Raw genomic sequence first — 14,768 nt, forward strand, 5'->3', positions numbered from 1 at the left:
ATTGAGCGATAACTGAAAAGTTGGGTTATGTTTCAGATATTACGTGTAACGTAAAATTAGTTCTCTGTTTCCATGCATATTTGTTTGCTGACAATAGGGACCCAATTAATGCATGTTTTCTTTAATTAACAAAAAGTGTTCCACTTGAGAGAAAAGAAAATCATTGCCATTTGGTCTAATGCTATGCTATACGTGTTTAGTTGGAATTTGTAGGTGGGGCCGTGGAGGGCCAAATGAGCAATAATAAACAAAACAATTATATGAGTGCGATATAAGAGGAGAAAGCGCGTCTCGCTTTGAGAGGAGAGAGAGAGAGAGAGCATAAACGCGGCTAAAGAAAAGGACGTTGCCTTTTTGCTCTTAGCTGCAGCTACAAAGTATCTCCGTCTCTTTTCACACTTGCGCGCCTTATTTCCAAATGTCTGTTTCATTGCAGCTAATCAGATGGGAAAAAAGACTATATCATAACCTCCGATAGATAATTATAGCCTCCAGGAATCTTTAATCTGTTACTCTTATATAGGTAAAGACCAATCGGTCCAGAGCTGGTCATCAGCTTAAAGTATATAAATTATACCATAAAATAAAAGATTTGAATACTTGGATCAAAATGTGCAAGCAAGGCACCTATGTAGTTAGCCCGAGTGAGGGGGAGGTTAGAAGTTGGGTTAGGACGGATTGGTTTGACAAGACTAAGCCCACTGATAAGTTATAGGACTTGTAGGTCCAATGAGAAACCCATAAACCAGCAAGCATTCTCTGTTTAGGAAGTTAATCCGAGCTTGTGTCAAATTGCTAGGTAACCTTTCTTCTTCCTAAGCATTGCGGGAATTATATGACTAAACTGAACCAAGTTATTTTGTAGTCCAGAAATCTTGGCATCTCAAAAACATCTACCAAGTAATCACCAGGATGCTATTGCTATTTCTCTCAAAGACAATTTAAACAAGCTGGCTCATGTTCCGGTCAAGCCTAATCCCCTTGTTGATGAGAAAGCAGCAATAGCAACATTTTGATATTTGGGATATCCACAAAACCTTGAACCCCTCAAAAGGGAAAACCAAGTTTCTAAACTAATCAAATGATCTAGTTCTAACTCATCTAAGTAGAAATAATCTAAATTTCTATCGAGTACCTTTATGCCTGTTAAGTAATAACCTGAATAATACTGGTTTGTCTCAATTAGCAGCATGCTGGACTTCTTCAATGTGTGCATGGAGCTCTTCGTATGCTTCCAAGGAGTTTGCAGTGAACTTCTCCATTGCCGTTAGTGTCTGCTTCAGATCCCATTCTGTATTCCTAGAAGTTTTATTATCCTCACTCGGCACTTGCAGTTTCTCTCCAGGTAAAACAACTCTACCCTCTTCTCCTCCCAGTAGACCAAATTTTTTTCCTCTTCCAGCTTGCATGACCTTTTGCAGCTTTTGCTGCTGCTCCTCCAAAAGTTTTACTTTCCTTGCAAGATCTTTGTCTTCAATAACCCTTTGCTGCAGTGCTATATTCTGCTGTTCCAGAAGAAGATCTATACTAGTTTGGAATCCCTGCATGGCTTCAATTACTTCCTTCTCTGAGAGTCGATCCATAGCTCGGGACCACTGGTTACATATCACAAAAACAGGTGGCGCTCCCATTCTACCAGGAGAAAAGGGTACTGCACCGTCTTGTGTTTCTTCAGGTTCATATAGAAGGCATCTCAGAAGCCAACCATTTAATGCTTTTACACAGCCTTTTTGCGTGATGATCCAATTGGAGAAGCATAAATTCCAGTTTTGAAGCTCTATCTTGAGTTGAATTATAGTCTCAAGATGGTCATCATTAGAGTACTTAATTTTGGATGCAATGACATCTAAGCCTTTGGCTTCCGCAATTGCTTGGTTCTGGAGCTTGTGGCATTCTAGCATAGCCTTCCACATGCCTAGTAACCTGAATGACCAAGTAGATATAGTCAAGCCATGAATATCGGAAGGAGATATAGTCAAGCCATGAATATCGGAAGGAGTCTGCAAATGACATAAGAAACACCCAGAACCTAGATGCTGAATGGAAACCCATGTCAAACCACTTGGGAAGTTTCACATTAGTCATAGTTTGGGTAGACATGCATAATCAAACATAACATTCTTTAGAATAATCTGAATACAAATACTGCAGTACTGCACCTAAGTTCAAAGTTCAAACCATAACAATAACCATCATGGACACTAATCAGGTCTAAAACAGATTTTCAAATTCCAAACAAGAAGGTTAACACATTCTTGCTATCCAAAGGAACCTGATAGGTTCAGTTTTCAGTTTTTCATTGCATAGCCATCTTAGTCCTAGCTAATAACTCGAGTGAGTACTCTATAAATGGGTAGCCAGGCAAATGTACGCAATATATTAGTCAAGAGAAAGCTTTTTTCAACTCACAAATAAACAGGAACAACATGACATACCTGTGAATCAGCTCAATAATCTGCGGCCACAACTCTTCGTCCCTCAACTTATTGATGGTAATCGAGATTCTATCAACAATCTGAATTGCAATTTTCATTTTTGTTAACAGATTGCTAAGTGAATTGTGAATAGAGTCGACTTTGGGGGAGTCACCACCCTTCTTGTCCAACTGTTTCAGCATCCTAGTCTTCTTCTCATGAGTCAAACGCAGTAATTCCTCAGCCTGCATTACAAAATATAGAAACACATCTGACAACATAACAACAATGCAGATGAACATATTAATAACGAGCAAGCTCTGAAGCTAAGCAAATGTACATACCTTGACTTCATCATAGAGTTTCTTTTCCCACAAGGAGAGAGTCTTCAGAGTGTATGCTAGGCTCTGCGAACTCATCGCGGAATCAACCTGATCAAACCCACACTCTGCTTATCCAACATCCAACAGGATCAAATCATTATGGAATATTTCATACCAAATCATAATTAACCATATATATGATTTCATACATGAAAAGAAAAACAATAATTTTACTCAATCGAAATTCTTTAAGCACTGAAATTGAGCAATTTAGGGAAGTGTATATACCTGGATTAACCGAACTAATCCTGTGATGGTGACTATGAGACAGCAGCTTCACAACTTCATTGCCAGACTCGGAAGCTTTCTCGAACTGAACCTCAACGACGCCGTTTTTGGCTTCCACGCTTGGAGGAGGAGGAGGAGTACTCGACTTCTCCGACTGACTCTTCTTCTCCGTCGGCTCACTCTTCTGTTCTTCCTCTTCGACATTTTTCACATCATTTTTTACTACCACACCCTCGATCTTATTATTTCTAATATTTTCACCGTGATCAGTAACAGCCTCCGAATTGAAAGCACAAATCGATTCGTATCTCTCGTACGTGTCATCGAAGAGGTTCAGGAAATCCCAAGTAGAGCTGATAGGAGACGGCGGCGGCGGTGGGGTTTTGGCAAAATGGGAGGTCAAAACGACGCCGCTGCCGCTCGAACTCAAATCGCCGTATCGGTGAACACGTGGCTCATCCGGGTGTTTATCGGCGCCGTCTTCGGATTCGGAGTCGGAAGAGAATTGGAGGTGACCCGAGCCCGACTTGGACTTGGAATCGGAAGCCGAGGTGGTCCGAGAATTACCGTACTTCTCTTCTTCAAGTAGTCCGATATCGAAGAAACGAGTGAGGGAGGGGCCGAGTGCTCTCAGGCACTCCGAGTACGCCACGTGTGCGTCGGCGAGGGCTTGGGTTTGCCGGAGAGCTTGGTCCAGACACTTGTTCCGGTCCCGGCAGAGAGCCACGGCCGGCAGGTCGTCGAGCTTTGAGGGGGCGCAGCCCATGGCACTGTAGTTAGTGTTTGTGATTTCTCGGATTTGGATTTGGAGGATTGAGATTGCAGAAATGGAGGATTTAAATAGGGAGATTAAGCTTAATAGGGATGGTTATTAATAATCTTCCATAATTTTGAGGGAAAAGCTGGCGGGATAGTAAAAGTGAACAGAGGCATATATTCATATATAACGTCTCTATTTTAAATTAGAGTTTTTGCTAATATGGCCCTGATTTTATTGTTTATTGCACCCTTCTTACTTTTTCTTGTTTATGTTTTCAAACTACGTCTCACACAAGTGATGAACAGAAAAATTGCTTCTATGGCCCTGATTTTATTCTTTATTACGCTCTTGCATCCATTTCTTTATTATATTATCAAAATGATCATAACGTCTTACTACGTACGTCACAAATGATGAAATATTTGAACTTTGAAGCAAATGTTTGAGTTTGGTAGATAAAATCAATATTGTTGATTGTCCTGAGCACGTGACCTGAAGGTAGGTCTGAAAATTAGAAAGGCATTTCTCTGCTGGCCATGAAAATTCTCTTGAGATAAAAGGATCATTGCTACTTTTGCCTCGTAGTACTCATCATCATGGGGAGGTACATATCACCATTACCTATCACCATTACCATAGAATTTGATGAATAATGAAGCGTTTGACAAACTGAAAGGGGTATGATTTTGTTTTTGAAAACAAAATCAAGCATTATACTAGTAATTAATAATCCATAACTAAGTTGTCAAAAGTACTATAATTAGAGTGTCCTATATATGGTAGGTTTTTGAAGATAGTAACCGTTGTAAATGTCATTTACTCATGTTGAAGTGAATTCCCAAGGGAATTATTTTTGAAATCAGATAGAAAAGAAGAGTGATGTGATGTACTTGAAAGTAGAAAGGAATGTGATGATTCTTAGATCTGAGGAAATCTTGTGGAAAAAGGAGGAGTCGTTGGTTGCTGGTGGAATTCCAACTCGGTAAAATTTGGCAGCATTTGCTTTTGTGTGATCATGAAAGGGTTGAAGTTGTTTTGTGTTGTGTGTCTCTTTTTCTGTTTGCTTTTGATGTAGTGGGAGATGAATAGATAAAGAAGAAGAGGCTGAGAACCAGAAGACATGGACCAGTGTCGAGTCGTCCTATATCCTAGGAAAGACAAACTTTTTGTTCCTCCATGTGCTAGCTAGAAGATATAACACTATACATTACCATAATGTACATTATAATGTACAGTTCATATAGGTACTAACTAAGAAAACAAATGACTTTCTCATCTATATATGAGATGTTATTTAAAAAAATCATGTCAATGAGTAGTGTAAGTTGAATCAAATACGTGAACGAACTATTAGGTTAATTCTATACAAACAATATATATTAAGTGTCATACAAAATGTTTGAGGTCTCAAATATTGTTATGAAATTTGAATTTCAAATCATGTAACATCTCTCCCATCCTCATTTCTAACATAGAAAATTTCAACATGATGTTGTTTACCACGTCATATGCTCAAATTTGATCCAAAAGTTTAAAATCTGCAACCCTACTCTCAAGTTCACATGTTGGGTCACCCACTATTCATTGCTTTTTAGTGTTTATTTCCACCATCTGGGTCACCGACACAGTTTCCAAGTTTGCAGGTCATGAAAGTGACCCAGAAAGTGATTTTGGTGACAGGTCAGTTTGGAAACTGTGTTCGTGACTCAGAGGATGAAAATAACATTAAAAAATAGTGAATAATGGGTGACCCCATGACTCAACGGATGAACTTGTTCTTAAAACCAAATTTTATACTTGTGGAATGCATGTACGGAGGCCTTGATAATCCAAAGCCCATACTAAACAACTTTGTTACAAACCGAAGCAGGCTCTAAGGGGAAGCCCAAAAGACAAAATCTCATGAACTACTTTAAGGATGCTGCAAATTAAATATGTAGTTGGGCTAACTTAATTTCTGACATAACCCAATTCTCAACGCCTTCCATTATAGGGATGGCAATGGGGAGGGTAGGGTAAGGGGATTAAATTACCATCTCCATACCCAACTTCATTCCCCATCCCCTTACCCGCCCCAATCCCTATAATAAGATACTGGGGATTCCCCATCCCCATTGGGGACTAGGTCTCTGTACCCTCCCCAATCCCCGTTAACAATATTACTAATTTACTATATAAAAATTCATTCAAATAATTTTGGATTGTAAAATATGAAGTTAAAATCAAATATCAAAATAAAATAAATTTTTTATTTCAATCAAGGAAAATTGACTTTTTTTTTTATCAATGGAAAATTGACATGTTGATAAAGATTTTTTATTAAAAGAATCTTCCTTTTTTTTTTAACATATTTATTAACAGAATTTAAATATTGACAAAAAGATGAAGTTTACATACCTATTTATTTATAAATAATATCAAAAATATATATAATAAATAATATATATATATATATATATTTCAGATAATTCTTATTGGGTGGGTATGAGGATGGGGATTAAAATACCATCCCCGCCCAGTACCCGATTTCAAAATTTGAATACTGGGGTTCCACATTCCCGTTACCCGATTTCCCCCGAATTTCTCCCCGTTAGGGTCGAATACCTGATGGATACCCTACCCGATGGTGATTTTTGTTATCCCTATTCCATCACCACTTGAGTCAATCGAAAGCAATAAATAATGGATTTCGACACATAATTCAATCATTATGCAACCTACTTATATTGCTTTTGAACTTTTAGACCTAGCTCATAATAGAAAGGTGAATGATATATAGGACCACCATCTCTATTATTCTGGCCACTTATAATTAGTTGGGAAGAACAAAAACATGGTAGCCCATCTTATGCTAAAAGATCGATGATGATCAGCTGTCGATGACGGTGCAATGGAGAATCCATGCTTCATAATGTACATTATATAGAACAACAACAAACAACTCCAAGTTGATCCAGGAGAGATGGGGGCGGACAATTAGAGCAGCAGAGGTCAATGATAGGATGAATTATATTGTATTCTATATACATGCAGCTACAAACTAATCATGTGGGCGTTTTCTTTTTATTCTAAGGTATACAAAACGTATACCACCATACACTAACCGTATGGAACATTTTTCAAGTAGTTTTTTCCAGAGTCTTTCTTCTGTTGGAATTCAAACATTCCAATAATACAGTTTTGATGGAGAATAAGGATTCCGGTACTAATCAATTACAGACCAAAAATTTCATTCACCAAATTGAACAACGTACAAACACTTGAACATAAGAGCAAGAATTGGCCATCGAGGCCAAGGAGGAAGGAGAGAAATAGGCGGGAACCATGCATTGAAAGAAGTCGAAGTCCAAATTTTATCCAAGCTACGAGAATAATTAAGTCGGACCATGAGGTTCATTCTCCAAACCGCCAAAACCAGATTTGATATTGGCTTTACCTGTACAGATGCTCTATTTTCCATCGTCCCATATTTAATTTGTATGCACTAATTAACAGCCAGTCCATGTGCTTAAGCACGACCACTAGCTAGCATTGGCACTACCAAATTAAAAACCAGTGAATCTGTTCAAGATGACAAGGAAATTAAAGAAAACCTTAACTTCTTATCCTTTTTGTAACCATATTATGCACAAAATTAAAATGCGTGAAGATTACTAGGATGGATCAACAAGAATTCTTTGTATACTAAAACACATGCAACTGTAATTCATAATGTTTGAAGAAAGTCAATTTACAAATGAAGGAAACCAAACTAGCTTGATGGTATCTCTATCTATTGAACTTTGATTACGTTTTAGCTAGTAAGAGTGTTGAGCAGCGCAACCCTTGCGTTAATCAAACCCCTAAAAACTCTTTCAGTGCAAGTTTCAATTCCTTCAATGGAGGTCTCCAATTCTCGCATTTTCTTCAAAGTCATCTTGACCTCTTCATCTCCTTTCCTCCTCAAACCCAACAAGCTCTTAATCCCAACTTGTTCAAACTCATGAATCCCTTGATCCTGATTATCAACCTTGCCTTTCTTCACCATCCCCATATTCATCCACGTGATTGATTTTCGCGGCCCAAATGACAATGCAATTCCGTTAAAGAGTGAAACAGACACCGTCACCGTCACCTGAACGACGTCGCTCACAACGGCGGCGAGCTCAACATCTCCGACGTTAACACTGTTAGGAGAGACAGACTCAGATGACCTATTACAGAAGCGAACTTCGTTCACGATCTTAGACATTTCTATGGCCATTCTCTTTCGGGCTTTCACGTACAAGGCAATCTTAGACTCGTCTCTCTTCCTCATAGCCACTTGAGCCGCCGAGTGCTCCTCCTTGAGAGCCAAAACGGAGCTCCGGCAGATGCCGTACACGTCGACGAAGCGGAGGAACTGTTCTAGAAGGTTCTCGATGGATGAGTAGTGTGGCTGGCGGCGGAGGGCTTCTTGGGTCTGTGGAAGCTGAAGAGTGTCGTCAAGGCAGTGGTGCAACTCCGTCAGGCGGGTCAGGCCGTCGACGAGCCAAGCGGAGGAGGAATCACACTTGGAGGACCATGATTGGAGCTCGGAGATGTGGTCCTTGAGCTGAGAGATCAATGGGTGCGATCTGCATGGAAGACTTACAGATCTGGTGTGACGAGCCAAGCTAGGTTTGGACGGACGGTTGGTATTTGGTTTGTTTGGGAAGGAAAGAGAGCGGCGGAAAACGCCTACCATTTCGAGATTTGACTGGAGTTTCTTGAAGAGTTGGATCGGATCGGAGTTGGAAGCAAAGACCGTTATAATAATATATGTTAATGGAAGACTGTATTTATAGTAAGGATGGAGGAGAAGTGAAGAGGCAGCTAGGCATGGGTTTGGCAAGTTGATAAGAACAGGCTGTAAGCTGGATTAGGTAGCTACTTCAGCTAATCATGTGGGTTTAGGGTATAAACCAAGGCGCGTACATGCAGGTTTTGCTTTTCCCTGTGGAGATATGGAGCATGCATGTGGTTTGTACACGCTGTCTCCATCGATCTCTATATTCTAAAGATCCCATTTTTGTTGTTGAATCCTTTATTAGGGATGTTTGGAATTGTTCAGATTATGAACAGCTATAGTCAAAATACCTTTTTTTTTTTTTTGGGTAATGTATAGTCAAAATTCGTTAATCTCAAAGATAAATGAATAGGTTGACTCACATAGTGAATGCATAGATTATAATGACACTCTATATCAATCATCTACTTATTTTATTTTAAGGGTGCAGGAAAATAATCTTAATTCAGTACTTAGCTAGTAACCACTGCAAATTGCCTAATAATTGAGTGTCTTGGTTGGAAATCCCTATACGCGTTCGATTCACGAAGCTGCTAAAGTAGCTGTGCATTGTGCAATGCACAGTTGAAATATTTTACATACGTACACCGAAAGATTAGTCCTTGAGTTTAAGAAATTTTTTTAGTTTGTGACCAATATATTTATTATTTATCACAGAATAAGATTCATCATAACCCACTAGGATAAACCCAACCTTCCAACTCTTAATTTTAGTGGAATTACAGGACGTCTACTTAATTATGTCCCGTAATCGATCGAGAGAGAATATTAGCTAGCTATTAACAAACTCTAGAACATGGACACGTGGTTTTCCTGCCACAGTATTGCTCTAAACAAGATTGCATATGCAGTTTTGAACTGTAAACGTACGCGTGCTCTAAACTAGGTTGGTGATGATGGTTTTGTATATTTTGCGATGCGTGTGGTGTATCTCTTGGAACTTGAAACTTTTTTTTTTTTTTTTTTATAGGACTTGGAGCTTGAAACTCTGATTTGCAATTTGTATAGCTCTAGCTACGAAATTGATCGAGGAGGATTACATTGACCAGGTTGCAAAAATACTCTTGACTTTTTTATCACCAATAACCACTCTTAATTAGCCCTAATACGGTAAGCTGACTAAGTAAACTCCGGATCCCCTAGTTTGTAGAACTCAGGATTCAAAAACCAGACAATCACAGATTCACAGATAGGCTCTGATGAAGTTGTCCTCGTTTTACTCTCAAGAGTTAAGACCGAGCTCGATCAAGTTGTGTGCTTTCGTAATATATTATTGAAAATGAAGTTAGAGATTCCGTGTCCCATGCATGAATAATGAGTGAAATTGGTGTAATGGAAGTTTTGAGGGCCGGGTTTCATGTATGTATTATGAAGAGCATGAATCATATGATAATAAAGACAGACCTAAATTATACACAGTGGTGATGAGTCATCCCACGAGGAGATTATAGTTAGTTAGCTAGGAAGGTATCTAATTCTCCATTTATAGGTCGATTAATAATGTATAAACTTAAGAATGCGTCACGTTTTCTAATATCATTTCTTCTTTTTCATGGCATAGTTAGTTAGCTTGAAACGTATCTAATTATCCATAATTTGTATATTGATAATTTAACAACAGATCAGAGTGAAAGGTAAAATCAAGTATTTGTGAAAATTCCAACATAACCAAAAAAATATCATATTTTCCAATCTTGATTAGTAACAAGGTCACACACCTCCAAATGAAAAAAGAAAACTAAAAGTCGCAGCCGCTCTCTCTAACCTAGGGTTAGGGTTTTTTTAGCCTCCTGCGTAGCTTATTCTCTTTGTCACGTCAATGACAACGATCGATGCAATGGCAGCCCGCCTGGCCTCCTCCCTAGCCCTGGCTGACGGGAAGAAACCGGTGGATCTGCGCCCATCCAAGGGATTGAGACAACCTGAAGCGTTCATGATTGGCAAACTCCTTACGGCAAGGGAATACTCTCGCAGATCGTTCCTGGGCATGTTTCGAGCTGCATGGAGGATTAATGGCAACCTCCGGGTGGAGGAAGTCGGAGAAGATGACAGAGTTTTGTTCTCCTTCACAGACCCATCTGATGTAGATCGTGTCTGGAAAGGCGGACCATGGGGCTATAACAGAGCTCCGATAGCCCTTTCATCGTATGACGGTGTCAGCTCGGCGGTGGATGTACCCCTCACGAAGTCATCGTACTGGATGACGCTACAAGGAATACCACCGGCATTCAGATCGGAGCGCATTATGCGCCTCATTGGCAACACGATTGGCGACCTCAAGGAAATCGATCGTCCGGCATTCAGGAATCGAGTCATGCGTATTCGGGTTGAGATCGACTATGTGAAACCTCTGTTGTTCCGTCGTCGATTCTGGGTAGAAGATGAAGTCCAGTTCATAGTGCAGTTCAGGTATGACAAGATTTTCGGTCGCTGCGGCACTTGTGGATTGGTTACTCATGTTGGCCTCCCCTGCTCCGGGCCGGAACTAGTTGAAGACAATGATACACCGATGGGGGCAGTAGCACCACCCACGGCCTTAGTTGTCATGCGGGAACAACCTGTACTGAACCCTCATTCTACTAGGGTGGTGATCAATAACCAAACCCTAATATTCAAAGCTCAGGTGCCAAGGAGTATACCAGAAGCTCTTATTCCCCAATCGGTGATGAACATGCGACGACACAAGAGGCAGGTACAGATTCGGGAACTGCCTGAACCAAGACTCAATGAGAACCCAATCATCGGACTACGTAGGATTCGGGAAGATGATGAGGTAACAATCTCTCCTAAAAAACTCCGTTTGAGTCTTGCCATTGGCAAGAACAATCTGGATGCAGTGAACATGGGATTACTAGAGGGACCTTCCAATACTATCGAACAGCCTAAGAGGAAGAGGGGACGCCCAATTGGTAGTGTCAACAAACTACCATATGGGACAGCAGGAAAAGGGAAGAATGCAAAGAAAGATGGAGAATCTGACAAGACGAAGAGCAAGAAGACCAACCTGATGCCGAGGTTGTTGGCTGCTGATGAGTCTGAGGTAAGTACAAGCTCTAACCCTAAGGGGAAAGAGCAGGTGCTTGCTTAAGATATCAAAAATTTCAAGACATTCTGAACTTCAAGCCTTCTCAAGCGGGAGTGATTTCTATATGCTTTTCTAAGATGTTTCTAGTTGATATGTGTACCACAATTGAGTGCTGGCAGATTAGACTAGATGAATGATTTTGCCTTAGGAAGTGAGTTTATTCTTGCTTAGTTTGTTGGCTTGCTGTTTCAGCGAGCAACCATTTAGACTTTAATGAGTTTAGGTGTGACTTAGATAGGACATCCGGTTTGTTCCGGCTCTTCTTATGTAAGTTCTGTTAGACTCTGGCCTGTTTATTCATGGCTTTGTTATCTAATAAAATCAAATCCTTTCAAAAAAGGTCACACACCTCCAGTAACATACCATACCAATTACACTAAAACTTGATTCATATCTGTTGCTAGCAATATCAACATACTTAATTTTATCTTTTCCTGTTTTGATTATATAACAACAAAAAATTAAAATAAGAGTCAAACTCAAGCCCTAAATGCTGCTTCTTCAGATTTATCTAGTTCGGGCAATGTTTTGGATGATATTAGGTTGGAATGACTACTGGTCCAAGAATGACATTTACATATATTTCTAGGTTTTCAAATGTTGTTGCTCATAGATTGGCTAGCTTATCTTTTGAGAATGATCAACGTAAATTTGTAGTTGTTTAGTTTTTTCATTAAAAAATAATAATAATAATAATAATCAAACCTTTTTTTTTCGATGACAAAAAAAATAAAAAATCAAACTCAAGACCTCCGAATAGACCTGTAAATAGACCGGATTTTGATCCGGACCCTCTTCAGATCCGTGACTATTGGACGGGTTTGGATCGAAAGTTTTGATCCGTTAATGATCCGAATCCGTTAACCCGTTTATTTAACTGATCAAATATGGATCTAGGTCGATCCGATCTATTAATGATCCGGCCCCTTTTTGTAATAATAGAATATTTTTTTTTATTAATATATTATTATTTTTTAAAAATATAAAATATAAAATATGAAGAATTTCTAATACAAATTTTTTGCAGAAATCTAAGGGACAGTCTATCACCCAAGATTCCAAGAAGCATTAAGAATTTTGATAATGTAATTCTACTTTTGGTGATACTTTTCATGTTGTTTTAATATTTTATTAATATCTTATGAGGTATCATGATATAAATTTAATATTACTATTTAAAATTTTAAAATATTTGAAATTATAACTTATCGGATTAGCTGATCGGGTATACGTTAACCTAGCGGATACGGATTTGGATTGAGCTATCAACGATCCGCAGGGTTAACGGAGCGGGTTTGGATCGATTTTTTTTTTTAAGTAAACGGATTTGGATTTAGGTCGATCCGATCCAAATCCGGTTCATTTACAGGTCTACCTCTGAATGATCAAATTTTCTATTTGGACCTCTCTTGATATTTTTGCACAACAAACTTCTAACTCTGCCCATATTTTTTTCTTCCCCTTCTCCAACTTATACCTGCAAACCTATGTGGATGTGCTACGGTTCTCTGACCCCCCCCCCCCCCCTCTCTTCTCTCTCTCTCTCTCTCACACACACACCAAGATTAGCATCATTGGTGTGAAGCAAGATGTTTATGGCCGTAGGATTTTGATAAAAATCTCTCATCAATTTCACATGCACTCAATCATAATTAATTTTAAGAAACCCAGAGTATCAACCCTTGATTGTGATTAGTAATCTCAATCAAAAGACATAAGGAAAATCAAAATGATAATTGCAGAAGACCCAAACGGTTTGTACATATGAGGAGAGAAAGAAAGCTAATCCAAACGGTTTTGAAAGGGCTAACCCAGATGAGATTTAATTAACTAGGCAATACTTCATTAACAGCATGATTTCTACATACGAGGAGAGAAAGAAAGCTATGAGTGACCGAAAAGTAAAGAATCAAATGGTGTTGAATTGATTTTTCTTCCTTTCAGTTTATATAGGGGTAAAATAGAGATTAATTTTTTTTCAAAAATCAAGAGAGGTCTAAATAACAAATTTGGAGGTATGGATAGAACCACCCTAATTAATATTATTCAATATCTTATTGCAAAATTTGCCATAATTGGGCCATTTTAAATAGGTGTTCGCATTGTAGCCCACAGGCCGTAGCCCAGTAGCCCAAAAGCCTTGAATAAAGTAAGCACCGCAACGGATAAACATTAGTACGTTCATGATTTATGCATATGCATGGATCATAAATGACAAGGCAGATCATTCTCTCGCCACGTATTTGGCGGTGGAGTTTATATTGAGGAGTAATTTTGAAAAGTGGTCTTCGAGCTTATTATTGAGCTTAGAGAAATCTGCATACCGATCAAATTATTCAAGTAAAATTATCAAGTTATGGAAGAGGAGCGCGAGAAGCAAGTAAGAGAGGAGGTGCAGCGGAAAGAGAAGGAGAAACATGGCGTGATTTCAGATATGAAGCCACTTAACCGTGAGGCATACGGCGGTGGATTGTACGCTAACGAGAAGCATTATTCCGGCGAGGCCGCGGCGGAGGAAAAGCCACACTTGGGGAGGGCGAGCGACACCCAAAGCGCTGATGGACCTGTTGAACCTAGCCCGCCACCCAAGCATAAACCACCACCGTCCACGGGCGACCGAGACCTCGATATAACTGGCCAGACCTATATTCAGTAGCTAGGCTGTGGGATATTTATATGTAATATTATGTGATTGTATTACTTAGGGTTTTAGCTGGCTGTTTTTCCTTAATATATATCTCCATTTTCTCACGTCTGTTTCCATTTCATTGATATATATAATCTTCTGATTCTCTCTTGTATTTCTCTCTTTTTTTTTTAGTAGGAACTAGGAACGATGTTGGTTTTTGGAATAACAGACAACCTGAGCTAATTACTAAGCAATAACGGAATGGAAAAAAAAAATATTTTTTGGTTTGGAAAACATGAAGGAATTATTGTCCGTGATAGTTGAGATCCCATAGCCAGGGGTGAAGCAGGTAAATAGATGGATGAGCGAGAGGCATGAATAAGTGTATGAAACATTAATGTGATGTACCAAAGACATATATAGAGTAATAGAGGAACATTTGAGACTTGGACGTACGTATGT

At 39.1% G+C, this 14,768-nt stretch overlaps 3 protein-coding genes across 3 annotated transcripts; 1 reads left to right on the top strand and 2 right to left on the bottom strand.

Annotated features, from left to right (window-relative positions):
- Positions 1-682: 682 nt before the first annotated feature.
- LOC112173476 (protein ALTERED PHOSPHATE STARVATION RESPONSE 1) lies at positions 683-3,923 on the bottom strand. Its single transcript, XM_024311110.2, has 4 exons — positions 3,026-3,923; positions 2,759-2,862; positions 2,436-2,659; positions 683-1,923 (listed from the first exon to the last, which is right to left on the bottom strand). Exons 1-4 carry the CDS (start codon positions 3,789-3,791, stop codon positions 1,179-1,181), a joined length of 1,839 nt encoding a protein of 612 aa, XP_024166878.1. The 5' UTR covers positions 3,792-3,923; the 3' UTR covers positions 683-1,178.
- Positions 3,924-7,578: 3,655 nt separating this feature from the next.
- Positions 7,579-8,490, bottom strand: LOC112173520. Its single transcript, XM_024311154.2, has one exon. The coding sequence runs from the start codon at positions 8,488-8,490 to the stop codon at positions 7,579-7,581; it is 912 nt and encodes a 303-aa protein (XP_024166922.1).
- A 5,543-nt stretch (positions 8,491-14,033) lies between these two features.
- On the top strand, positions 14,034-14,333 carry LOC112171753. The gene has a single exon (XM_024308886.1). It carries the CDS (start codon positions 14,034-14,036, stop codon positions 14,331-14,333), a length of 300 nt encoding a protein of 99 aa, XP_024164654.1.
- The last annotated feature ends 435 nt before the right edge of the window (positions 14,334-14,768 follow it).

Source organism: Rosa chinensis, chromosome 6 (genome assembly GCF_002994745.2).
Source record: "Rosa chinensis cultivar Old Blush chromosome 6, RchiOBHm-V2, whole genome shotgun sequence".
In the NCBI taxonomy this organism is placed as follows: Eukaryota; Viridiplantae; Streptophyta; class Magnoliopsida; order Rosales; family Rosaceae; genus Rosa; species Rosa chinensis.

Bases quoted from the DNA above. Each gene is read 5' to 3' on its own strand.
- LOC112173476 (XM_024311110.2), bottom strand. From the start codon at position 3,791: ATGGGCTGCGCCCCCTCAAAGCTCGACGACCTGCCGGCCGTGGCTCTC. The intron at 2,863-3,025 runs GTATATACACTT...TTGGATAAGCAG, and splicing joins GATTAGTTCGGTTAATCCAG to AGTGTGGGTTTGATCAGGTT. The intron at 1,924-2,435 runs GTATGTCATGTT...TTGGTCATTCAG, and splicing joins ATTATTGAGCTGATTCACAG to GTTACTAGGCATGTGGAAGG.
- LOC112173520 (XM_024311154.2), bottom strand. From the start codon at position 8,490: ATGGTAGGCGTTTTCCGCCGCTCTCTTTCCTTCCCAAACAAACCAAAT.
- LOC112171753 (XM_024308886.1), top strand. From the start codon at position 14,034: ATGGAAGAGGAGCGCGAGAAGCAAGTAAGAGAGGAGGTGCAGCGGAAA.